General features: G+C 41.0%; 1 protein-coding gene across 2 annotated transcripts in view; it reads right to left on the reverse strand.

The window, feature by feature from the left end:
* Positions 1–25,056, reverse strand: part of tbl1xr1b (tbl1x receptor 1b) — a 33,850-nt gene extending 8,794 nt beyond the window's left edge. The window contains exons 1-15 of one of the 2 annotated variants that reach the window (XM_021315632.2): positions 24,920–25,056; positions 20,827–20,883; positions 16,760–16,863; positions 16,447–16,592; positions 16,070–16,283; positions 13,715–13,847; positions 12,277–12,418; positions 10,966–11,029; positions 10,783–10,880; positions 8,846–8,906; positions 8,365–8,486; positions 6,593–6,667; positions 6,360–6,487; positions 2,554–2,719; positions 2,347–2,448 (exon numbers count right to left, since the gene is read on the reverse strand). In XM_021315632.2, the coding sequence (XP_021171307.1) occupies positions 2,347–2,448; positions 2,554–2,719; positions 6,360–6,487; positions 6,593–6,667; positions 8,365–8,486; positions 8,846–8,906; positions 10,783–10,880; positions 10,966–11,029; positions 12,277–12,418; positions 13,715–13,847; positions 16,070–16,283; positions 16,447–16,592; positions 16,760–16,817 (1,509 nt within the window). In that variant the 5' untranslated portion in view covers positions 16,818–16,863; positions 20,827–20,883; positions 24,920–25,056. Of the gene's footprint in view, positions 1–2,346; positions 2,449–2,553; positions 2,720–6,359; positions 6,488–6,592; positions 6,668–8,364; positions 8,487–8,845; positions 8,907–10,782; positions 10,881–10,965; positions 11,030–12,276; positions 12,419–13,714; positions 13,848–16,069; positions 16,284–16,446; positions 16,593–16,759; positions 16,864–20,826; positions 20,884–24,462; positions 24,778–24,919 lie in introns of those variants that run through there. The other variant, XM_012861078.3, reaches the window with a different exon arrangement.
* Positions 25,057–25,472: the final 416 nt, after the last annotated feature.

The raw sequence follows: 25,472 nt of genomic DNA on the forward strand, positions 1-25,472 counted from the left end.
GGTTCCACAGATCCGGTATCAGAAGGTCTACTTGTGAGCGAGCTCTCCTCATAACAGCTATTAGGCCTTTGACCAGGGAATGGAGACAACAATAGCTAACAGAGATTACGTTTTCATTAAAGTGTAGGGCTTGGCCATCTAGGCCATTAAGAGCATTATAAATAATGACATCATCTTTGCAATAATAAACTACACAAGAAACCAGTGCAGATAGGTCACCAGGGGAGTAATGTGATCCCTTCAAGTGGAAACAGGAAATGTTATGGAAAGATAATTTTGATCCGGTTGCTTTCAGCCAAAAAAACGAGACAGCCAGAAAGGTCGACATAAAAAGGAGGAGAAAAGAAAAAAATAGGACAGGCTTTTCCTGTCATCCTGGGACCAAAGATCTATTTATTTGGTTTAAATCTTCTTTAAATAAAGCCACACAATGACAACAACATCAGTCAGACAACTCCCTACATTTAATAACCACAGATCTAGAAAATACTCTTTGAACAGGCCGGTCCAAGCGATGAATAAATACACTTAGTTCACGAGATGAGACGATGAAGGATACTGGGCTCATAAGAACGAGATTAAATATCCAATCAATGTTTTTCTGAGATAGCCTAAACTGCAACACACCGTGCTTTCAAGAAGCCGTGCAGAATAATCTTTCATAAGAGCTACTCAGCTGAGAGTGGGACAGAGCCAGGGAAAAGAAACCAATAATCTGCTGGAGACAGGAATTACTCTCAAGATTTGAAATGTAAAATAGGTTAGCTGAAATATAGTCCTACAAGCTGTAGACCGATTAGAAAATCTAACTAGTTAGATTAGAACAACTAGTAAGGGAAAAGCAATTAAAAACAGACAAACTAAAACATTGAATCATCTCTTGAGTTTGAAATATACATTGGAATGGCGTCATTAGAGAGAATTCGACATCTCCTTTGCTCTGACTGATGCACATTGCAGTAACTATTGCTAGGGGAAGAAGGAACAAATGCATTACAACGAATTAGCTCACAGTCTAATGGACTGGCCATGTGGGAACTAAAAGTTGAAGGTGTTTTAAATAGAGGAAGTGGTGGTGGGTAAGTCCTGTTATTGTTTGAGTCCCCATACTATACATAAAATATTACATAAATATATAAGTTATATATTTATAAAACTGACCACACCAACGACATTGCTTCCCTGCTCAGTTAAACACCCCCCACCTTGCATTACTATCACCATCACAAGCCCAAAAAAAATATCACATGGTCAACCCCCCCCCCCCCCCATGAGACACATGCAGAAACGGCAACAAGATGGAAATAAACATCGGTTATTAATATTTGCCAGGTTTCACAAGAAAAAGACAAAGACTCTCTGTCTTTTACTGAGACGTTTTTTTCTAAGGACATGGGACTCTATTTTGGACATTAATTTGGGTGAATTAAATGAACCGTGGGACATTTTTGGTGGAATAAACTGAGTTATTTAAGTATAAGCTGGTATTAATTTGAGAGATTTTTTGCTACTGTTCAGTTGTTTATTGTACAGTATTATCATTTATTCTTACTTGTATCTTTATGGATTTTTGAATCAATCTAATGTTGATAACAGTGACATTTTCCATATAGAGTATTTTTAATGCTTATTTTGTTAATAAATGAAGACGGATGATCAACTTCTGCCTGAGACCTGGGGTAGAACCCCTTGTCAATGTTGTAAGCCCCACTTTAGATCAAGCTGAATGTTGCACAATGTTTTTTCTCTTTTTATTTCCAACATATTTAGTTGAACACTTTTATTTTTAATTCTTTCAGTTTCAGTCCAGCATTGAATTATCACCCAGGTTTTTTGCAATAATCAAGAAAATTAAAGTTAAGTTTGTCATTTGTAAATATTTTTTGCAGTTAACCATTAAAAAGCCCTGTCCCTTAGAAAATGCTGACGCAGTACGGACAATGGTATTATTATAATAGTAATATATATATAGTATTTTTCTTAGTATTGAAATAGAATTAGAAATTTTTGTGTCATGACAACCCCATATGCCAAACTGCATGTTTTCAGATAATGTGTAGCTGAAGCCTGTATAACAGGGTGAGTTTTCTAACATGACTGAATGCCATTAACACCTCCTGTCCTTCATGTACTAGTACCATCTAGTGTCGTTGACAAGTACTGCAACATTAATTTATTCCAAGTTAATACAGGTTTAAGCAGAGCACTGATATTTCAACATTTATACAGGTTGAAGAAATAATCCCTGCAACACAAGCTGAGGACCAGCAGCTATGATATGGAGCGCAGACATCATATATAATTCTACCTGTATCCAAGTTTTTAAACGACCAGAGGAAAACTCACCGATCCATCAGACGCACTGGCTCCTACTCTGTCCCCCGTGGCATTCCAGCACACCTCAAAGATCCCGCCTGTCCCCCGGTAGCTGTGAACTAAAGCACCCGTCTGCAGACAGAAGCACACAAATTCAGATTCAGCACCGGCTTCGCTAATATCTTTCTCACACCATGCTCGTGCTTCCATCTGTGAGTAAAGCCCAACTCTTCTGACCTGAGTATTCCAGATGTGGACACACTTGTCAAAGGAGCCACTGGCGAGGTGCTTGCCATCAGGACTGAAGGCCACGCTGTAGACGGGCTCCTGGTGGCGGGTCAGAGTGTGGATACACACCCCACGCTCCACGTCCCACAGACGTACAGTCGAGTCAAAAGATGCACTTAAAGGGAGGAAGGTGGATAGAAAATAAGCAGAGACATGAGTACCAAGGTTGGTGCTGCAAGTTTACATATTAATGTGTTAAGACAAACAGCATGATGGAAATAAACATTAGCTGATAATACTGCTCCAGTTTTACTTATAGGACCCTAGGCCTGTTCGGTACACCGGTACTAGTTTTCAGACCCCTCTAGGGAGTTTTTTTTTTTTCAGAAAAGTGACTAGCAACAAATCTAGCGACTTTTCTCTGTGTTTGTTGGAGATTTCGGTGACATGTAAAAGCATTGTAAAATAAGTGTTGCTGCGAGCCCCGCCCCTCACACCTTCCAGACAGCCCGCCCGCCGATGGAGACCCGTTCCTCTGCGTGTCCACATTTCAAATGGATCACACATGAGCAAAGCTGCAGCCGATCCTGCCCTGGTCTGCACAGCGGGACGTTAATGTAATTATTTTTTCACTGAACCGTCGTTGCACTAAAATAAATCTCTGCTTGAGGAGAGAGAGAGAGCAGTCTGTCCCCTGCATGAAAGTGCTCGGCTCAGGCTGTGTCTGCAGTTTGCTTCAGCTGATCACGTCAGATCAGCTACTGAAGCTTTGGTTCATTATAGCATTTTTATTCTGGTAATATCACGACTTTATTCTCAAATCATCACTACTTTATTCTGGCAATATTATGACTTTCAAGATTCAAGACTCTTTATTGTCACCACATGTTAATGTGGACATACATACTTTTTTTTAAATCTCTTAATTAAAAATGGTCTAAGTATGGCCTGAACCATGCACTTTTGACTGATATTTTCTGTTCACATTTTAATTTGAAAAAGTACTGAAAAGCATTGAAAGTACATGTTGGTACCAATACCAAAATATATGGTATCGTGACAAAACTATAGGACCCATATCGACATGTTATAGAACATCTAACATGGGGTGATACTGATGTTAATACAGATATATCATGGATCCTTAAAAAACACAATGCAGCACACTAAAGAGAAGAAACAGTCCAGTGGCAGTAAAGGTGAGTAGGCTTATATTAATATATATAAAGATACACTAAATTTTTACTGTCAAAATTTTAAAAGGGTCAAACTGACAGCAAATATAATATTAAATTTGAGCTGAACAGTAAAAATCCATAAGAGAAATAGAGAAGCATGACAAAAGACACCATTTTCACCAACTCAAACTAAATTTGGTGTAAGAACAGAAGGGATCTTTATTTTTATAATGTGAATTAGACATGTTTTCCTCCACTAGTGTGGAGCGAATTACTCAGGCTACGCAAAGTGTAATTTCATCAGACGTTGGTGTGATGCATGGCTGTAATAAACAGGAAGTAGAGGCTGCAATCTAGCATGGACCACATATCTGAAAAAATGCAGAGAGGTTTTCAGGAATGTGTTGCTGCTATCGGGCAAACCATAACCACAGCACTCTCCGTTCTACACATTACCTGGGTCTGCTCCATTTGAATCCATGTGGGAAAAGAGGGGCTTGTAGCACAAATCTCTCAGCTGATTGGACGAAGCCACACCTAATGCCTGCCTACCAAAGGTTGGTTTTAGCCAATGACAGTATCAAATGAAACCATAGCAGCAGGTGCTGTGAGAAACCACAACAAGGTAAGCTAGTGAAGGCACTACTTGCTGTTCATCAGAAAGAAATGGTGGATTCTGACCATACAGATGTTACAGCAGCAGCTATGAGTGCCTCCTCCTGCACTGCCATGTTAATGTTGGTTCAGCTGTGGGCTTGACCACTCTGTTTTCATCACACCCGTATGCCCCGCCTTAATCCTCAATACTGCAACGTGATTGGCCCAAACCCGTTTTTCTTTGGTTCGGACACAAAGCCACAGCGGTACAGGATGGATTCTCGTGTGTTTGTGAATGCACAAATACTAGAAAAACTCATCTTGCAGGGAGGGTTAGATGCTACATGCTGTCTGGAGACTAGGGATGAAAAGTTGCTAAATCGGCAACAGTGTTGATGAATGTAAGCGAGCCGAAAATGTGAGAGCAGAACGTTAGCCCCTCCCACCAGTCCCCTCGACGTGTGCTTCTTAAGCTGGAGAAGAGCGGCAAAACAATGTTGTTTCGGTTCCCTGACCTTAAAAATACCGATAAGAGGACCGATAAGGCTGAAGCTAGTCAGTCCACATCCAACGTGGCCTTGGGGCCGTTTTGATAAAGGGTTTGGGTACCCATCCCTGCTGGAGACGTAGCGAAAGAAATGCAGTTCTATGGGACTTATGGGAATATCTGGGAAGACACCGACAGCAGAAACAGCTGATCAGTCATGTAAGGTAAATGTTCGCTACATCAGAATTTATTCACCAAATCTCCCGTTTAACGCATCAACTCTTTCGAAAAAGCCAAAAATCACCTCAATCACCCATTGAGGAAATATTTTTGAATGTTGTCGTTTCCATCAACCTTTTTCTAATGCATCTCTTCAAAATGCGGAAAACCTGGATGGAAGCACGGCTCATTGGAGAGCTGCCTCTGATGGAGTGCCCCTGTCATTTTTTTAAACATATGACAAAGCAGAACCAAATCTAGAGCTTAACGCCGCCGCCGGCATCAAAATGTCAGATTCTTGCGTTAACGGTTGTTCAAACCAATATTCTCAGGACGGGTTCACAGACGGGCTCACCGCATACCAAAGGGAAACCGCCTGTTTCAGAGCCACTGAAGTGGCTTCAGGCTATGAAGACAGTGGACTGAACCGAGGACACATTCATAAATGCACGTGTCTGTGGTGCTCACTTGATGTCAGGCAAGGTTATGTGTCTTCACTTTGATGTCACTGGGAACCGTGGCGTTCATAAGCGTAGGCCTACAATTTAATGCAACAACAGCAAGAATCCAGCATGCAATACAAATATTGTAACTGATTGTTAGAAATCCCATTGTTGAGAAATTCCAGAAAAGGTTATCAAAAACCTAAATTCAGGTCTGTAAATGATTAAATGTTAACATAATGTTTAGTTAAGGTTGTATACAGTTAGCTGCTTTTGTTATCACTCCTACTCCTCATGCCCCCCCCCCTCATCTCCTGCACTCTGGTCCAGTGTTCCTACTGCCGTTCCTTTTAGTAAACTGGTAAAATTGTTAGCATACATCACCATCCATGTTAGGTCAGATAGACTGTGTCTAAAATACTAGAACGTCCTCCTAAATTCTGGTCACTGTTTGCCATATTCAAGTCAGCGTGTTTTTCTGGTTATTCTGACCCACAATCCCCTGAACAGCTGAAGCTTCGTCACATGACCAATCAGAAAGCAGACCAATCACAGCACAGGCATACAGCAGATGCTTAGATTTGATACTTCATGATTTTTTTGGTGCATACGTTAAATGTTCCCTGTTCCATATTTAAGCTCCAGAAGATATCCCAAGGAGTGACTATAATGACGGCAGGAGTTTGACACGGTGCAGGCCGAAAATCAAAAGTTTAAAGATAATAATAATAATGTAATTGTTGTTTAGATCAGAAGTAATGATATGATTGCTAACTACAACGGGAATGAAAGTGCTTTTAAATAAATGTTTTAATGCCAAAGCTGAGATCTTCCACACTGTAACAAGATCACTTTGGAGAAAGCAACACGAAGGTGTCTCTGAACTCCCACCTGGCCAGCATGAGGTTTGCACTGGGATTGTTGGTCCCAGGGCCTGTGGGGCTCCACTTGATGGTGTAGATTTCTTTACTGTGGGCCTGGAGGTCATGGACACAAGAATCCTGCTTCATACTCCAGATCTACCGCAGGAGGAACAGAGGCGATGAGTGAAATAAATCACTGCATCATGGTGCATTAAAAATCTGTCAGAATACATACGGTAGCAGCTTTCTATGTGAACTCACCTTGAGTGTCATGTCGTCAGAGCAGGAGGCCAGCAGGCTGCCCGTGGGATCCCACTTGATGGCGTTCACCTCATTCTACAATAAGTGCGATAAAAACAAAAACAAAAGAAGATCTGAAAAGTGTCCTTTCTTTGCCGTGCGCTCAGATATAATTGGAGTGGATCATCTGAATTACAGAAACAACGGGAAGACTAAAACTGTAGCAGAAAAACCCGCAGAACTATTAAAATTAGAGATGCTCAGAGAATCTCAGAAACTGTTTTCTGATCAGTAAATACAGCGCACTAGGCACCGCCGGGTTGCCCTGACAACAACACTTTGCCAGTTTATGAGGGAAGAAGAGTAGCATCACTAGGAAGTTTGAAATCAAGTCAGAGAAGTAAATAGCTATTTATAAGAAAGCTGTGCTTTACCAACTACTACATGTCTGCAGTTTGTTCTTGCTGCAACGCTTTCAGCAGACAACAGGAAGACTCAGAGGATTCAATCTATGCCTGCTAAGGAGCAGCATGGATTGACAAATGTTAGCCCACTTTAGGAAGTCAAAGACTAAAGATAATGATCTACATTCTCCAGAGTATACTCGTAGAGACTGCTGCTTTCATCATCATAGCTGCACCAACTGTGCTAATTGCTAATATAACATGCTAAACCAGTTTAAAATCTCAACTCGTTTGTTTTAAAATATCAGCTAAATTCTATTTTACAGGAACAATTACCTCACAACATATGATGGGACAACCCCTCTACTCCTAACACACACAACTAATCACCAGTCAGAGAAGGAAGGATAGAAAAAATATTCTTTATTCTGTTTCTGTGGGGTGACGGTGGCGCAGAGGTTAGGGAGCTCATCCTGCAATTGGCAGGTTGTCGGTTCCATCCCCTGCTCTGACTGTCTCTGTTACTGTGTCCTTGGGCAAGACACCCCTGCTGGTGGTGGTCAGAGGGCCCGGTGGCGTCGGTGCACGGCAGCCTTGCCTCTGTCAGTCTGCTCCAGGGCAGCTGTGGTTACTAACATAGCTCACCACCGTCAGGGTGTGAATGGGTGGGTGACTGACTAAACTGTAGTATGAAGCGCTTTGGAGGCCGTCAAGACATTTACCATTTTGTTTCTGTCTTCTAATAGTCAACAATCAGCCAAAATCACTATCGCCAAGTCAAGGCTTTTTAAAACTATAGATTGTCAAAATCTGTGCAGAGGTTGTGCTGTTTATGGATGTCTGATAAAAGACGAACAATCTGATAAAAGAGCTGATGGCAAAGGCCCAGTGATTTAGCCTTAGGTTCTAATAGTTCTGGGAGCTGCAGGTGGAACGGCACCAGCTAGCTTTATGCATGACAGGCCGTGTCACGTTATTGGACAGGTTCTACTAAAACGGGTTCTTGATTCTGCAGGTCTGTCAGTAATGAAACCTGAATGCTGCTAGTAAAAATGTAACTCTGCTTCTGTGTTGAACTACACCTATATCATGATTTAACCAGAAGGGCCATTCGTATTCCCACACAGTGCCTGCTTGCTTTGTGCTGCTCTTTTTCCTTCAATGAAACAATCATTGAAATGGTATTACTACCATTATTAAATGATCATTATTAGCATGTAATAAAATTAGTTTGATGATCTGAGAGCTTTTGGTGGGGTTAAACTGCAACAAGAGAAGAAATGTGTAGGAGGCTGAACATATTTTTATGTCAGTTACATGAGCAAATGTGGCCAAGAGAGCACTCTGTTTCCAGGGGGCATATAGGGAGTATTGCGATGGCTGTCGTACCGAGTGTCCCTGGAAAGTCTTGACAGGTCTGTCCTGACCCAGCTTACACACATGGATGCACATGTCAGTGCTGCAGGAGGCAAACGTGTTATTGTTCTGCCAGTCCACATCCAGAGCTGGTGCTGTGAGGGAGGCAGAGAAACACAAAGGCGTCACACAGACGGGACATGAAGGTGAGGATCTAGATCTCTCATTACTCAACGGCATTCACAATGTGCTCCTATAGTATCAATGGGAAACAAACTGTAGGACCCCAAACTACACACACGGCGCAATAGTGGAACCTATGAGAGGATAATCATAGCTGGTTTATGACAAAAAAAAGCATGTGTCGGACTGTAAAGGCAGCTGATGACAGAGGGGAACGTAATGCCTTCCAGGCATGGTCTTGTTGCAGGTCAGCACATGGCAGCATCTGCCTATAAACAGACGGCTGCATGAAAAGCCAAGTGGAACAAAGCAGCTGACTCTTGTCACTCACCTGAGTGAAAAGGAAACTGCTGCTTTGCTTCTCCTGTGTGCGCGTCCCAGATTATTGTTGTCTGCGTGGACCAAGAGAGTTACATGATTCACAGTAAACTGACAGTTTCATTTCTTTACAACATTGCTTTATTAAAAGTCCTCGCTCCTTTGTCTCTTCCTGTAAAACAAAAAGGAAGGTCAAGTGTTTGTATTGGCATTACATGTCCGCCGGCAGACTTCTGGTGCTTTAAACATTTAAAGCTAATTATTGAAGCTTATTATATGATATTACAGTTTAGTCATCAGCGTGATAAGTGTGTACGCACTGATTACTGCTATCAAGTTACACTAACATTTGAAAAAAATCAGTTTCCAAACTACTAAAATCTTCATTCCAGTTATTTCTATGGTTATTTTATTTTAATGAGATGTCAGTATTTCTTCTGCTGTACGGACCTTGGAGCGACACAGCGCTGCCCCTCCTTCACTTGTTGCTGTGCACTGCTAGTCAGCTGGCTGATATAAGATATAATCCTACACATTTATAACTAAGATTGTTTGCAAAAACAGGTGGTGTAAAAACTAAAGGACTGGCATTCATCCCTTTTATTAAACTAGATCAAGATCTGTTGAAAAAAAAAAAAAAATCTGTTGAGACCCAAACTATTTGCTGAACCCCATTTTTTCATGTGTATGTTTAATAATAAACCGTAAATGTAACTTTACAGCAAGAGATGTCGCAGCTGAACAATAAAACGTGACCTATCACACTACATGTAAATGAATTTCAGCATCAGTTTAGTATTCAGGTCGCTTCACACAACGTCGGTTCCACTTGTCTCTTAATGAAACAAAGTTTGTGTTTGTACTTAACACAATTAATTCTGTTTTACAAACACCACAGAGAAAATGAGTACCGGCCCGTATTTCCACTGTCAGACCATTTAACTTCTAGTTTTACGTCTTCAGAACAAATCCGGATCTGTTTTTTGAATAAATTAAGCGCATCGCTTTAACTTTGACTCCCGTAAACGAATCCTTTGATTCAGGCCAGGGGATAAACTATACATCATGAATAAATCTGGTTTTATAACATAAGCTGACATTTCTAAGCACTTTAAATCATGCTCACATCTGTGCACCTCTGGAGGACCATGGTCCTTAAGAAGCGAGTAAAGTCAGGAAATAAGATTAAAACCTTTTTAAGTAGCCACTGTATATTAACATTTGTGTGAAGAATTACCAAATTATACAAGTGTGACATATTATAATTATATTATATTATATTTTTGGGCAATACCTTTTGCTTAAGTCTAATTATTACAGTCTAAAAAACAAAAAATAAATGTAATACATAATGTTATTATAACTAATAATTAGTTATATTAATTTAAGAGCAAAATTTGTTTTATGTTTCTAATAAACACGACAATCATATGATATTAAACATTTAGTTTTAATAGTCATGCAAATACGAGGAAACCCTTTTATTTGTATTCCTAAAGCGTCCGACACCAGCCCATGCCTAAAGGGACGACTCCGCACATGTTGTTGCACTACAGTACACTAGATGGCAATGTTTCCTCATCATTTGCTGTAATTCTGAGCGCAAGGGAGCTTCTCGCTCTCCTTCTTTAGTCAAGAAATTTGCAACAAGAAGCTGATGAGTGATTTCATCCCCAAGGCACCGCATAGATTTGTCAGAAATTTGCATCCAAGCTCTACAGAGGTTGCTGTCTCCTTCTTTAAAGACTCTGTTATTCTAAATCTCACATTTCCAAATGAACGTACAGCTATCGTCATTGTTATTTATTACAGCTTATCTGTTTCAGATTTAGAAGAAAGAGCAAAACATCTTGAGAACACCAGGTCCAAACCCAAGAAGCATCAACTTTACGCACGAAACACAAAATACGGCATGCGGCCAAACTCCAGCTGAAAATCAATAAGGCTTACCTTATCCACCCCAGCGCTGAGGATAAAGTTTCCTTTTTTATTCCACTTCAGTGCAAATATTGGACCTTTATGCTGACCCAAAGTACTGGCCAGGTTTCCTGAAAACAGAATAATCAGATGACAACAGGAAGGAGATAAACAAGGTATGTATGTGTAGCTGAGATTTAATTAAAGCCGAGTTACCGTCTTTTGTCCATATCCTGGCAAAGCCATCGTAGGAGCCTGTTGCCAGTAATGTGCCCTCACTCTGGAAGAAAGGCAGAGTTCTTGTTAGGCTCAGACTCCATCTGCATATTTATCTTCATCCATTATTATACACAAGTGTTTGTGAGACTCGGTTTAAAACATTTTTAGCATTGATTTTTATGCTATGTAGGACCGTAGTTGTGGGAAAAGCATTTATTTTTGTAGGAAGAAAGACATTCATCAACCCGAGGTGGTTCTGTACAGGAGCACAAACCCACAAACTTGGTTAGATAAACAGAAACTAAACAGTTGTACGGTGTTTTATAAACACATTTGCACATTATTAAACACATTTGCACATTTTTGTTACATCACAACCCCAGTTTCCTCTGCATTTTTATTGGGGGTTTTGATGATAGACCAAGTTCAAGCAGTGCATCATCATGAAGTGGAAGAAAAAAAAGTTTTCAAAAATGTTTAGTCTACCACCTTTTGGAGCAAAATGACCATTGGCCTTTGCAAAATATCTAAAGTTTGGCCAGACTGGATGGAGAGCGTTTATGAACATTATGTTTTTTGCCACAGATTCGGAATTAGATCTAGGTGTGGACTTTGACTAGGCCGTTCTAACACCTGTATCTGCTCTGATCTAAACCGCTGAGTTGTAAAGCTGGCTGCATGTTTAGGGTTGTTATCCTCCTGGATGGTGCTCCTCCACCCCAGGCTAGAAGTCTTCTGTGGCCTCTGACATGACTCCATCCATTATGTACAGCTTCTCTGTCCCTGTTGAAGCAACTCCACGGCATGATGCTGCCACCACCATATTTCAGTGGGGATGGTGTGATTGAAGTGATATCCAGGATTCATTTTCTCCGTTTTGACTGACGGCCAAAAGTTCAGTTTAACATGAAATCCCAACAAAATAAACTTGAATCTTTTTGGAAGGCATAATGGTGAACAAGTGTCTTAGAACGCTGCATTTAGAAACGTAACTTTGTGCTGCTGGGAATTATAAACTCTCCAGAATACGCTTAAGTTTGATGTAATTAGAAAAAAATATTAAAAGCTTTTATGGTATGAATACTTTTCCAGACCATGTTAAATGTGTGTGTTGTAGTATGTAAGCTCACTTTAAGACAACATTTAGTTGTTATTGCTGTGATGCAGAAATTGTGTGAAAAATGAAACTATTACACGAGGCCTTCAGCTATAAGCAGTGGTTTTATGCACATATGCGTGCAGGGCCACCAGCATTTCTAGCTTAGATGGCAGAAATTGTGCTGAGCTTCACAGCGAACAGACACTCACGTTCCAGTCCAGCGAGGTGACGTCTTTGTTGCTGGGAACGTCCTGGCCGCCCTCCCGTATGCAGTGCCTCAGAACCAGCTGGGTGGATCCACCGGTGCTGTTTTCACTCAGGTTCCAGATGCGTGCCGTCGAGTCTCCGGACCTGCCGGGGTCGGGACAAGCCAACGTTCAGCACCGAGAAATGGATCGCACTCCTGAGATCATTACTAAAAAGGTTTGCAAACTGACCATCACAGATCCTGAGCTGGGTCGGGGTTAAAGGCATTTTATCGAAACCTGAACCCAAACCATCAATTCCAAAACCCTTTTTAAAAAAAAAAAAAATTCATAATAAACCTTTTCACATGATCTGTTGAAGAAAAAAGGAAAGGGACATTTTACAAGCAATAAAGTCATTAGCACTCAGGTGGTTTGTCGGTATAGTTTGCCTTTCAGGTGGACCCTACAGTTGCAGGACTTTCCCACTGCTGTATTTTAACTGTTTCTAGACTTTTAGGAATCTTTATTTCCAAGGGAAGGGCAGAATATGGTCTCCATCCAGGTGAATACTTACCTTCACAGTAGCTGCTGTTCATGACAGAGCCTCCAGTATTCCAGAAAAAAACATTCAAACAATCCTTCCTTATAATGACTCATATAACTACAAAGGTAGTTAACTCATTTAGATTATTCTGCATAGCTTCCTGTAAATGCAGGAATACTCTTTGAGCCCCGCTAATTAGCCCAGGGACGTTAACACTGGAGGCGTGAACACACCACGGTGAACAGGACAGGACGACTGACCCAGAAGTGGCTGTTGTGACTCACAGATTAGCACGTTGGCTGAGTCGGACCTTTTAAATTAACAGGAGTAAAAGGAAACAGTATTTTCCGCCAGCAAAGGGCCTTGTGCTAAAGATAAATTTGTTCCGACCAAAATAAACACGCGGCAGACAGATAGCAGGTGATAACGACGCACGATTAGACACACAGAGGCGTTAAAGCCCAGGTGGGACTTCATCAGCAGGATATCACCCTCGAGCATCAATGTGTTGTTCTGGTAGCTGAGGAAAGCCGGTCTGATCAGGCATATTTATATTAAACACCCGTGTGTAACACAACATACAACAAATAGATTCATTATCAACATGCCATGTGTGCGTTCATCTAGAAACTAGCGGTAACTGATGAACAGAAGATTTCATCATCGTTTTCCAAGAACAAGAAAAAGGTACATTTACTATGAGACCATCAGGCTGTTAACTAAAGCTTTCCCACCCCAAAGAAGCCATGAAGCCCCCGTTTCCCCATGTCTGCAAATAGAGCAGGACCGTTGGGACGAACGGTTATGGAGGAGGAAAAGCATTAAAGCGTCGTTATCATTAACGGCCGTATACTGGTGCACATTCTGGTGAGCCAGAGGTGTGAGCACAGACAGGGACAGAGAGGTGCTACTGACCCGGAGGCTAGGAGGTCGTTCACTGGATTCCAGGCACAGATAAAAACCTCCGATTCGTGGCCTCTCAGGACCATGGCTTTACTCTGCGGGATTTCCACGTCCCGGTCCACCTCCATCGTCTCTGAGTGGTTATCTACAAGAGAGGGAAGTCAATACATTAACATCAATGTTATGTCGATTTTACTGACTATACTATACAAACATTTAGCAAGATGCACTTTAGACAATAAAGGCAAATGACCAACATGATGCGTCTTACAATTTGCAGCAAAATATTAGCCTGTGGGATCTAATGTGAATGGCAGAGTTTCTCAAGAATAGAGAAAGCAGGTTAAGCAGACACAGAGACGCACCGATGACAGATTTTGTGGCCAATCTCTGGTTTTTCCTAAGCCTTGAGCTGCCGATACTAAGTTCAAGGAATACGAATAATTTATTTAAGAAAAACAATAGACTTTTGCTCAAAATCACAAGACCTGGGAAAAGGTTAAAAGTAAATCGAGCCTCAAATTACAAAATAGAAAAAAGCAGGAGCAAAGCCTAAAGAAAATGGGAGGGGAAATGACTGAGAGCGACATTTTAACCCAACAAGGCTGTTCACCAGTTGATCTAAAGTTTAACACCAAAAAACATCAAAAAGTGTCAAACCAGTGATGACAAGCCACAACGGTGTTGTTAATCAGCTCAAAATAAGCAGTTCATCTAATGTCTTATAAGACATTAGATGAACTGCTTATTTTAGCAGCAGAGCTCTCTTTGCTCTCCTCTCACAGCTCAACAGGGTCTTACTAACATTTTAAAACATGACAAAGAAATCCCAGAATTCATGTTTTAATCTGTCATCATCAGTTTATATCAGCCATTAGTGAGACTGGCAGAACTAGAATTACAGTCTCTGTGTGTGTTGCAAGATAATGTTGATCCATTTCAGTGTTTTCCTAGAAATGTCATCTGGAGGCGTGCATGCATGCTCTGTGGGATGAGTGACTTCTGCTTTGGAGAGTTGCAAAGATTTTCCTTCCACTTAACTTTCCTCTAATATGGCAGAATGCAGCTTTATATGAGCAGCCAGCTTCTGTCTCTCTCAATCTTTCTTAATTCTCCATCTTTCTGTCTTTTTTTATGTTTCTGTCTCTATCATGTTTGTTTATACATGGTTATATTTTGAAAGATATCTGCCTTTCTTCCTTCCTTTTTCTTGATTGAATGAAAATCTCTTTAAATCTAGATCTGCCAGAGTTAAGAATATTTTTGAGCATGACTTTATTCAATTTTGATTTTATTACATTTGGGATCTGTTTCTGATCCATTCATTGGGTCTATCTAGCATCAAAACTGTGTTTTCTAAGAATAAAGCAGCCATGGACTCAGGAGGGTGGCGTTTTGTTTCCAACAGACAGACTTTTGGTGATTTGAGACAATCAAAGCAAACTGTATTTTTGTAGACATCTGAAAATAACCAGAGCCACTTACTTGTTGAGAATGTGCTGCATTGAGCGTTAATGCTTATAATAATACAGTTTAAACAGATGTAATCATCAGCATTGTATGAGGCAAACGTCCTCAGCATATTCAAGTAATATGTAATAACTAATATGTGCGGCACCATGTCAAATCAACAAATGCGTCCTTTTGCGTTGTAACATTTATCTCGTTGGATCCGGTGCTCCCGACACAAGCTATACAAATTCTGCTGGGGATAACTACTCGGTCATTTATGCATTTATTGCTTTAATGCACAACACCCCATGCTTCCTCCATCAGAACAGACTCCGCCCACGTCTTCGCGGCCAGCAGACGATCAGTGCTTACCTGTCTGCCCATGTATGTGGGAGACTTTAGAGACAGAAATAGTTCAGGATGTGACCTGGTGCTGTTTAGAAAAGCTAATAATTTTAATAAAATTGACCGTGAACATGTACAGATGTTTAATAGTTTACTACATGCTGTGATCTTCTTGAGGGGGGGGTTCTTGTTGGCTGGGCGTCCCCCCTGTAGAATGGTTTACTCAGATTTTTAAAAGGATGCAGAGCAGCACTGCATTAAAAAACCTTCAGCCTTCCTGTTCTTGGATCAACTGCAGACACATCTCTACATGCCGTAGCACTTTTTTCTCTTAAATACCTCAAATACATCTTTTGTGTTGAAACATTTCACTGTTTTAACAGCGACCAAACCGAAGAGTGTTGCTGTTATTACCAGCGTGTAAATCTTATTTCTGCGGCATTCATTAATAGCTAAAGAAAAAAGATTCCTACCTGATTTCTCGGTGTATTTTTTGTCTGATATATTCGTTTTACCCAACAAACAACCACAGGAGCAGCCTGGTCTGTTTACAACCCCAGGTTTGCTTACTGGCTAAGGCATGTGATCCATTTTCTTCTCCGTTGGCGGCCCCCTCTCCATTCTTGGAGCCTCCCTGTGGCCCTGTGCTGCTGCTGCTGCCTGCTGCCGCCTGCTGAGCCAGCTTGTCTTTGTAGGCCTGCTGCCTGGTCTGCACTACATCTGGCATAACGGCATCAATTAGAGACAGCGACTCAATGGGCCGTCCGTCAAACAAGGTCCCATCCTAGACAGAAGAAAGGCAGCTTTATATTCCAACTTCCTTCGGGTGAGACGCTCATTTAATGATCTGTGGACATTGCTGTCTATATACGGAACAATGCTGAGAGAAAAGTCTATAGAGAAGCAAAACTATGAAGGATGTTTTCCCTAATTAAAAGGAAGCTGACCTCATTGATGCTGACTTCAGCCTCCACATACTGCAGGCCCTTCTGAATGATAGAGATGAGGGCAGCAGGGGGCACCAGGGCTCCATTGATGTTCGACTGGCTGATGTGGCTCTCTATGCCAAAGGTGAATGCTGAGTGGGAGAAGCCTGGAGGAGGGAGAGAGGAATAGAGTATAGAGCCAGAGCTCGTTAGCAGAGAGCCCAGAGGAGGCCGGTACAGCAGCACTATCTAAATCCTTTTAGATCGACTGTGAATGTTCAAACTTTTCTAAGCAATAGTAGAGAAAGTGCTGCATCAAGCAGTTCAGATTTACCTGACTCTTGTAGGTATCTGTAAACCAGGAAGTTGACCTCATCACTGCTTATGCTCATTTTTAGTCCTGCTGATTAAACCATTGGGTCAGCACAGGTCAGAAGCCTGTAAAAATAGACAAGAGCACAAGGGGAAATTTACCGAAAGTGGCTGTATTACACATAAACCTACTGTTTAGAACAATCTTAGCCCAAAATATTTTTTTCCACCCTACTGTCGCCAAACGTTGACGCCTCCTCGCTGAAAGCACGGCACCAGTTTCCACTCATTAATCTACATCTGGAAATGATTCCAACAGCGCTTGTGTTTGTGCTCCGTTTTTGTCCATGCAGAACCTCCACTGTTTAAATGGAGGTGTGGAAATAAACAAGGGGTGTGCAAAGAGGACAGAACATGCACTGTTTGCGTTCTGCCACCCCACTGAATGAGTCAACACTTCTTCTGCTGTGTCCCAAAGGCTGACATCCAAGACCGACTGAACCCACAGAGCTGGGATCTAGTAGCCTAGCCTTCCAGAAATCCAAGACTAGGCAGTCGGAAAATCCGCTTGGCTACTGTTCCCAAAGACTAGAACTCAACGTTTGATTCATAGAAGTCCACTAGTTCTTTATTAACTCAAAGTGACTCGCAAAAGTATTCACAACCCTCAAAGCTTCTCGCCTTCTGTCCCATGACAGCAATCACTGGTGATTTTATGTGATTAGATCAACACAGATCAGTACACAATTGTGAAGCAGGCGGAAAATGAAATTTTCTAAATGTTTTACAATTCGTTTGATGGGAAGTGAGACATGCGTCGGTATTCGGCCCACCTGAGTGAATGCTTTGCAGAACCACATTCTGCTGCAATTACAGCTGCAGAGCGGTTTTCTTCCCGTCTTCCCCCGTATTTAGCTCCATCCATCTTCCCATTCACCCTGACTAGCTTTCCTGGTCCCGCAGCAAGATGTAGGACACTGTTACCCAGTGTCAATCATGGTGGTGTATACAGAATCAGAATCATGATTAACGACTATTAAAAGCATGTTGTTGTATAACAAATCGTATTGTATTTGAAACCCTTGAAATCTTGGTACTCACAAAACAAAATAAACAAAAGCATACAAATACATGTACAGAATCAATTTATCTCAAATTCTAAGACTACTGGGCACGATGGTGGTGCAGCTGCAGAGCGTGCAACCCACGTACAGAGACCTCAGTCCTGGACACAGCCGTCCTGGATTTGAATCCCGGCCCATGGACCTTTGTCACATTTCTTTACCCTCTTTATCATTAATTGTTTAAACTACCCCTAGAGGCTAAGATAAGTTGAACACTACTATGCATATTGCATATTAAGCAGCATGTATGAATATGTATTGTCTTCTTGTTCTGGCTCTGTTTTCTGACTGCGTTCGGAGGCAAAGACATTCAAACGCTTTATGCCTCTGAATAAAATTCCAAAGACAAAGATGCATCTTTCTTTGATTTACAGTGCATTGTTCTATTTAACCAGACTCTCGCCAGATGGATGATGTTCGGCAGAGCTCCCCACGGCTCCACACATCCATCTGGAATCGCTGCCATTGGGAGGGATTTGAATACCACATAAAATGGACGAGCCAATCAGGATCAACGGATGGGATTTTTGTAGATGTGACGTATCAGAGAAGCGACTGCAAATATTGCATTTTCTATTACTGTGTGTTATGTAAATAGGCTGGAGTTTTCATTCCACTGTCTAATAGTTTTTCCTTTGTTCAATATTTACTCTGGTATTTACTCTTGTTTTCTACTCTTTGTGTTCCTTTAGAACTAACTTTAGATTAGACCAGTTTGCTCTTTTTTTCATCACTAATAATTGTGTGTAACGGAGTGTTTGCCACTGTCACACCTAAATTTTCCTATTGCAGGACAATAAAGGAATTCTTATTCTTATTCTCAAGCCAAAAAATCGTGAAAAAATCTCCCAAATCCACTCTGGTCTTATTTCTTTCTACTGAGGCCTTCCTCTTCTTCTCATAAACATGAATGCGGTTTGCTTCTTGTCACTTTCAGCCATGTTCAAAGTATACGGTGAGAGCAGCGGAGCTACAATGAACGGCTAACCGCTAAGCTAACCGCTAAGCTAACCGGATACATAAACACTAGAAGTGTGCAGCCAGCACTAACACTGGCTTTACTTGAGCGCGTCACAATGATTGGCATTTGGGGCAACCAATACATAAGGTGATACCCCCAGAACTTGAGGGACAGAGGGAAGTGAGGGCAGGACCAAATGTATTGTCTACTTTCAGGATGGAAGGACGATTTTACCCAGTATAAAAAAGCAGGATTACCAACTATAGCTTTAAGGGGTGGGTGGGGTGGTGATTACTGTTATGATCCACAGCTGTTTGTTCTCCCTAGTCTCCATTTCTCAGTGATCTGCTTCGGGTTCTTCCTCAGCTGCTTTGCATTCTGTTGAATGTACTCACCCTGTTTCCATGGAGCTCAAGGCATCCCCACAGTATTTATGTTCCTGGTTTCTGTTTCATCTCCCTTGGATTTTACTGTTGCTGTCTCCCGGGCTTTTGTGTGTCTCCTAGTGTCCTGTAAGTTGTTTTAGTTTCTTCATTAAATATGTCCACATCATGTGTCTGGCTCAGTCCAGTTGCAATTTGGGTCCACATACAGCAAGCTCAAAACATGACAAAAGAATCCAGCTAGACTAACGTCACAGCGACTGGCATTGAAATCATTGCTCTTTTTGAGTACTTTCGACACAAGGCAGAGAAAAGCATGCGCTGTGTGAGGACTATGCAAAGCCACAATTGCCTTTCTAGGGTTTAAGTGTTTCGATTCCTGCTCCAGGAAGCAGCATGCGGAGTGACAGAGCCCAAGCCTCAGCTCCAGCAGCCCCAACAACATGATGCTTCCAGGACGTGGATGCCGTGTGAGGACTCTACTCAGTATCCGGGGGTCTGGTTGACGCCTCAAAACTCCCTCCTAGCACCAGAGCCTGCTCCTGGCCTCATACTGCAGCGGTCGCCACAACCACCATTAGGCCAGTCACTACATATTCCTGCTCCAGAGCTCCTCTGCGGGTTCTCCAAGCCTCCCATCCAAGGTTCCTGCACCACTGAGCTCCAGACCTCCTACACCGCCACCAGCCTTCAGGGCCTCTTCCTCTTGTTTCTCCTTGCACTCTGCACTGAGGCCTCCTCCACCCCACCCAACTTATTTGGGCATGTAGAGTTGGCCCTTGGGGGAGAGGGTCCTGTAATAATCCACAGCAGTTTGTGGTTTTGTTCTCTCTTGTATTAAGACCCTCCGTGTGTCCATCTGTGTCCACTAGTCTCTCTTCCTCAGATTCTCACCCCAGCTGTTTGCATTCCACTGACTCTACTCACCTGGTTTCCATGTGGCTAACCACATCTCCACTGCTTTTAAGCTCCTGGTTTCTCTGAGGTGTGGACAAACGTCACAAATGATTCCCTAAATACTGCAAAATTCTCTGAAAGTTGTTTCACATTAGAGGTAAAGTAGCAAAGTCTTTACAAAAACTGTTTTAAGAAATCTGGCAATTAACAAACCCTGCAATGAATAAGTTTATCTTCCCAGTTTAAACACCTAAAAGACCTACCAAACAAATGAACAATCATCATCATCGAAATATATTTGAAACCAAGCTTATAGAGTGGTTTCAATAAAAATAACAAGAAATATTGTAACTATTTGTCCGTATTTTAATCAGCACAGTTTGCTGTTTAAAAATGGTGTAGCTGATCACATTCCCATAATATTCATTTCAAACATTTCCCTTTTAACAATACTGTGGATTTGAATTTAGATTTGAGCAATATTAAAACCTTTAGCAAAACTCTGTGCAACAGTCGCACCACTGGTTTTAGCAGCTTAAGTCTGAGTAAACAGCAATCGCTGAGAGGGAACAAAAATGTGGTTATATAAGGCCTATTACTGAATATTTATAACCAAGGTTAACCATCACTACACTGACTGAGACATTCTTTCTTTTATCAACTTACGACAGGAATGTTGTTACCAACATGGAGAATATATCAGTAAAGAGAGATAGTATAGTACCCATGTGATCATCAAGATGTCTTCAGTTGCACATGATGGCTGCCTTATCTCTGGACCCTGGGAAGGAAAAAAAACACATAACAGGATGTTCACCATCGACTTCATGAATCTTTAAATATTTTTACTTAAAATATTTTGCACACTGCTCTGTTTCTTTGCTTGTTTCAAATAATGAAGTTTTTGAATAATTAGTAAGATTAGTAAGTAAGATTAGTAAGTTTCAAATTACAGTGAACATGACGGCACACTAAAAAGTTAAATAAGTTGCTTCTAAAGTTAAGTCTGTGAACACTACACTAATATTAGGCCCCTTTCACACATAAGTCTCAGTAATTTACTGGGACCACATTTCTGGTTTTACATATTACCTGCAGGTGGCAGTGATGCAAGTGCTTTAACTTTAACTGATAAAACCAACCTCTAAAGAATTATTTCCTCCTCTGTCAAAACAGCTGATTAGCCACAACACACAATGGCTTCTTACAGGTTAGTAGCTTTGTGAAAACTACAGAGGAAATACAATTTCAGTCTATTTCTCAGTCAGAGAAGCGATTTGCTGACATCAAGGGAAGAGCTAAACGAAGACTACAAACGTCTTACCTAATCACGCAAATGCGTCCCTTACCCAGGAATATAAATTAACCCGTATGATACTAAGTATTGACCCGGTAAATTGCTGGGCCAGTATTAACCGGTACATCAGGTCTTTATTCCCACATAACCTTAAAATAATTTAAATATATACCCAAATAATGGAATTTAACTATGAGAACTAACAAGTCTTTGGTTTTGACATATAACATAGCAACCAAATACGGTTATGGTCCATAACCATACAGTGATATTCAATAAATTAGTGTAATATTTCAGTAGCTCAGATCACCAAATGAAACACATATTATAGATGAATTACACACAGACAGATGTTTTTCAACCTTTGTTTCTGTTAATCAAGATGATTTTCTGCTTACAGCTAATGAAGCCATGATATTTAAGATTAGAATACTGCATCAGACGAATAAAAAATTATTTTTAATACAGAAATCCACGCCTACTGAAAATAAGTTTCATGCCCGCTTAAAGGCTGCTGCTTTGTAAAGGTACTTTTAATCTTACAAAAACGGGCAGAATTGGAATGCAGTTGAATTTACAATTAACATTAAATGTTTACAAGCAACTGATGTGTAAATTTTCATTACAATGTTATGATGAAGACAATAAAAAAGAATTGCAATTAGTCAAATAATCAAAAAATCTAATTGATAGATTAGCCAACTATTAAAATAATTGTTAGATGCAGCCCCAGGTGTATGTGAGGATAGCAGAGACCGCTAAGGCTGTGAATTATTCATCTTTCCAGAGACGGATCTACAGAGGAGTCAAGCGGGACAACAAGAACCCCCCCCCCCCTTCCATGTCCTTAAAATCATACTTGCAAAAACTCCTCACTTATTTATTGAAAAGCCTTTTATAGATTAAAATAAAACAATAATTCCCCAGAAATACTTTTAAATTTTAAATATCATCTTAGGTCCCTGAAAAACATAGCTATGGCCCTGCATCAAACATTGGACTGATGCTTTTCAAACTCTGGCTGTAAGATAAAGAGGCACATACAAGCATTAAGCCCATCAAAAAACAGCTATGTTTACATGCACAAAATGTCATGATCTGATTGAAACGTATTTGAATTACAAAAACAATCAGACTGTACAGTTTATATGGGTACGCAATCAATTAGTCCGATGATAATGTGCGTTTATATGCACCAGGCTTTATTCATAATAGACCCACTCAGACATGCGCAGTTATCAAATTTCCCTTAAAAAAAGAAAGACAGAAGAACTTCCATCTTTGCTGAAGAACAAAAATGTCAAAGCAGTTTTAATCGAGGTCAGTTGTCTTCCGAGCGCCTAGGTTGGACTCGCACCAACTTCTAATTACGGTTGAGTATTTCTGAATAAATACATTTTTTTTAGCTCTTTTAATGTTTCTATAAAGGTCTATAATGGTTGTGTCGGGAGCCCCCAAAGTTTTGCTTCCCAACGTATGTGCGCCCGACGTTTCAGAATAACTTGATCCTGACAAGCGTTTACATGCATGCTGATCAATCGGCATAAACTATGCCTCTCATTCAAATTACTATTTCATTCTGATTGAGTTTAATCACAGTATTCTAATTGGCTTGTTTACATGACACATTGTTAGTCCGATCAGCCCTTTATTCTGATTTCTTTTGTCCATGTAAACGTAGCTAATTGCTTCTTAAAGAAGGAATTACTATATTTAGTAGCCGAGGCATTCGGCTCAGACTTGTAAGACATTAAAACTGAGACGTGCCATGCAACAGGAAACAAAGCAAGTGATGTCCCCGTCAAGACTGACCCACTTTGTGACATTCCTTGAACTTTTTAAGGTTTTTCTTGAAAGTTTTTGCCTTGTGAAAGGTTCCTGTTGTTTTGCCGATGATTACTGCTGGGTGTGAGTGAAATCTTTCTACTCAAAAAAATAAAATAATCCCCTACACTCAGCCCTGTTCATAAGATTAATCTAGTTATCCTGAGCATAGAGAAGCAGCATGCCAAAGCAAATGATTTGGGTGGATGATTGGGAGAAAGCACAATAATTATGGTCTTAAGAATTCCAAAAAGTGATGGCTGAAATCAATCCTTTACAGCAATTTAAGTTTTTTTTCTGTATTTCTTTTAGATTAATCTTGGGGAACCTTTTTCACATCTATACCAAAAAACAGATTTGTTTTCTTAGAAGCAATATAATTACAGAATATAATTGTGTTTTGCTGATTCTGCATGTATGAGGGATAATCACATACTTCATAAGGAGGTCATTGCCACTTTGCCTAGAGACCCTTTTTCGCTCCTTTCCCCCTCCATTGAAAAAAAAGTGAAGATGAGACATCGAATCCATGGGTTTCGTCGCTTCTTTCATTGAATTACAAGCATAAACGAATGTTTCTATTATATTTTAATTCACATAGATGACTGTAAATGAGCAAAGGGTTAAACGTGTTTTGTTTTGTTACACGCACCGTCAAACCAAGTGCAGGGTCGTAAAAAAGAGCTAAACAAACTTTGGTGTGTACATCAGATGTGGGCCAGTCCAGTTCATGATTATATGGGTTTTTCCACCATCGGCTTTGGTAGTTCATAAAATAATCAGCAGCATGAAACATCGGAGGGCTCCTTGCTGTTCAATCAACCAATGCAAGTCAATCGTTCATGAAAACAAAAGTTGTCATTTAGCGCACTAAAGCCATGCAACCTTAGCTCGCTGGCTACCATGCGTGTGTAATCAGCCCGGCATGGCGCTGGCTGTACCCGTCACACACATGCCAGTCAGTCAAGGCGGCGGCGGAGCACTGTTTACGGTACTTATGCTGATGCTGGCACTTACGTCTCACGCACATTACGAGAGCTTTGTATTTGCAATTATTTTCATTGCATTTATTTATTTATTTATTTTTACAAATTATTACTGTAATGTCGCCCCCCAATACATGTCTGCCTTGAGGACGTCAGGCTGCTGCCCCCGTGGACTTGGCAACAAGCTAGCTAGCTAAATGGATGAACCTAGCACGCTATGCTAATGACAGCGTAGCTACAATGTCACACCTACTTGGGTTCAAACTTCCAACAGACGGTATCTTCTACTCGCGCTAACGTTCAGGTCAGACCATGCTGTCGCTTAATAAAGTCCGTTGCAGGGTTGCTCCATTTAGCGCAGAGATGAACTATGGCGAGGTTGTAATATTAAAGCTAAAACCCGCCGGTAAGAAGCCAGCTACGGCTTCAGACGCACAGCGGGGGTGACCGGCCATGCTAAAATGGGCTGCTCGTAACCGCTGTTATCTAAGAGCGTCGGTCACTAAAGCCTATTGCAAAGATTATTAACCCCGGCGAACAGAGGTACAGCGTGTACTTACAGGACAATACACCATATAGACTTAATTAGCGGTAATTAAGTATATATAATGAGGAGAAAATTATTTGCTGGCGTCTAACCTATTTTTAAAAGACCACCGGAGACAATGTGACAGCGGCGATTTAACACTGACTCGTGGTCCGTTACTCACGTTCATATAAAAAGGAAGCAGGTTTTCAAAAAAACACCGAAGAGCTAAGAAAAAGGCTTTAACTAACAGACCAGCGGGAAGTAGCTGTCACCAACCAGTCATAACAGACAGAGCCCTGTCCCCCAACCCCCACTACACCTCTTTTTTTCTTGGCCAGTCACCACTAGCTGTGGATTAACAACCCCCCCCCCCCCCCCCCCCCCCACCTCAACCCAGTCATTCAGCATAGGAAAGTCAACAACAAGCTTACATCATCATTGCTATCTGGATTTGACACAGATTTTTTTTTTTAGCTGCTGCCATTGCTCATAATCATCTCTATGGCTGTCCTTCTCTGCCAATTGGAAGTAAAAGTGAAAAAAAATGACACATTGCATTAGTTTCCTCAACTTTGTATCTCATGGTGACTAATTTCACACATTCCTGTCTTTTTTAGGTTTAAAGATATTTTCATGTGGCATATTTGTATACTGATACATACCCTGATAAAATCAAAAACACTGTAGTTCTGTCTGCATTGCTCCGCTTCGATGGGTTTTATTGTTGACATATT

This window comes from Fundulus heteroclitus, chromosome 6, assembly GCF_011125445.2.
Source record: "Fundulus heteroclitus isolate FHET01 chromosome 6, MU-UCD_Fhet_4.1, whole genome shotgun sequence".
Lineage (NCBI taxonomy): Eukaryota > Metazoa > Chordata > Actinopteri > Cyprinodontiformes > Fundulidae > Fundulus > Fundulus heteroclitus.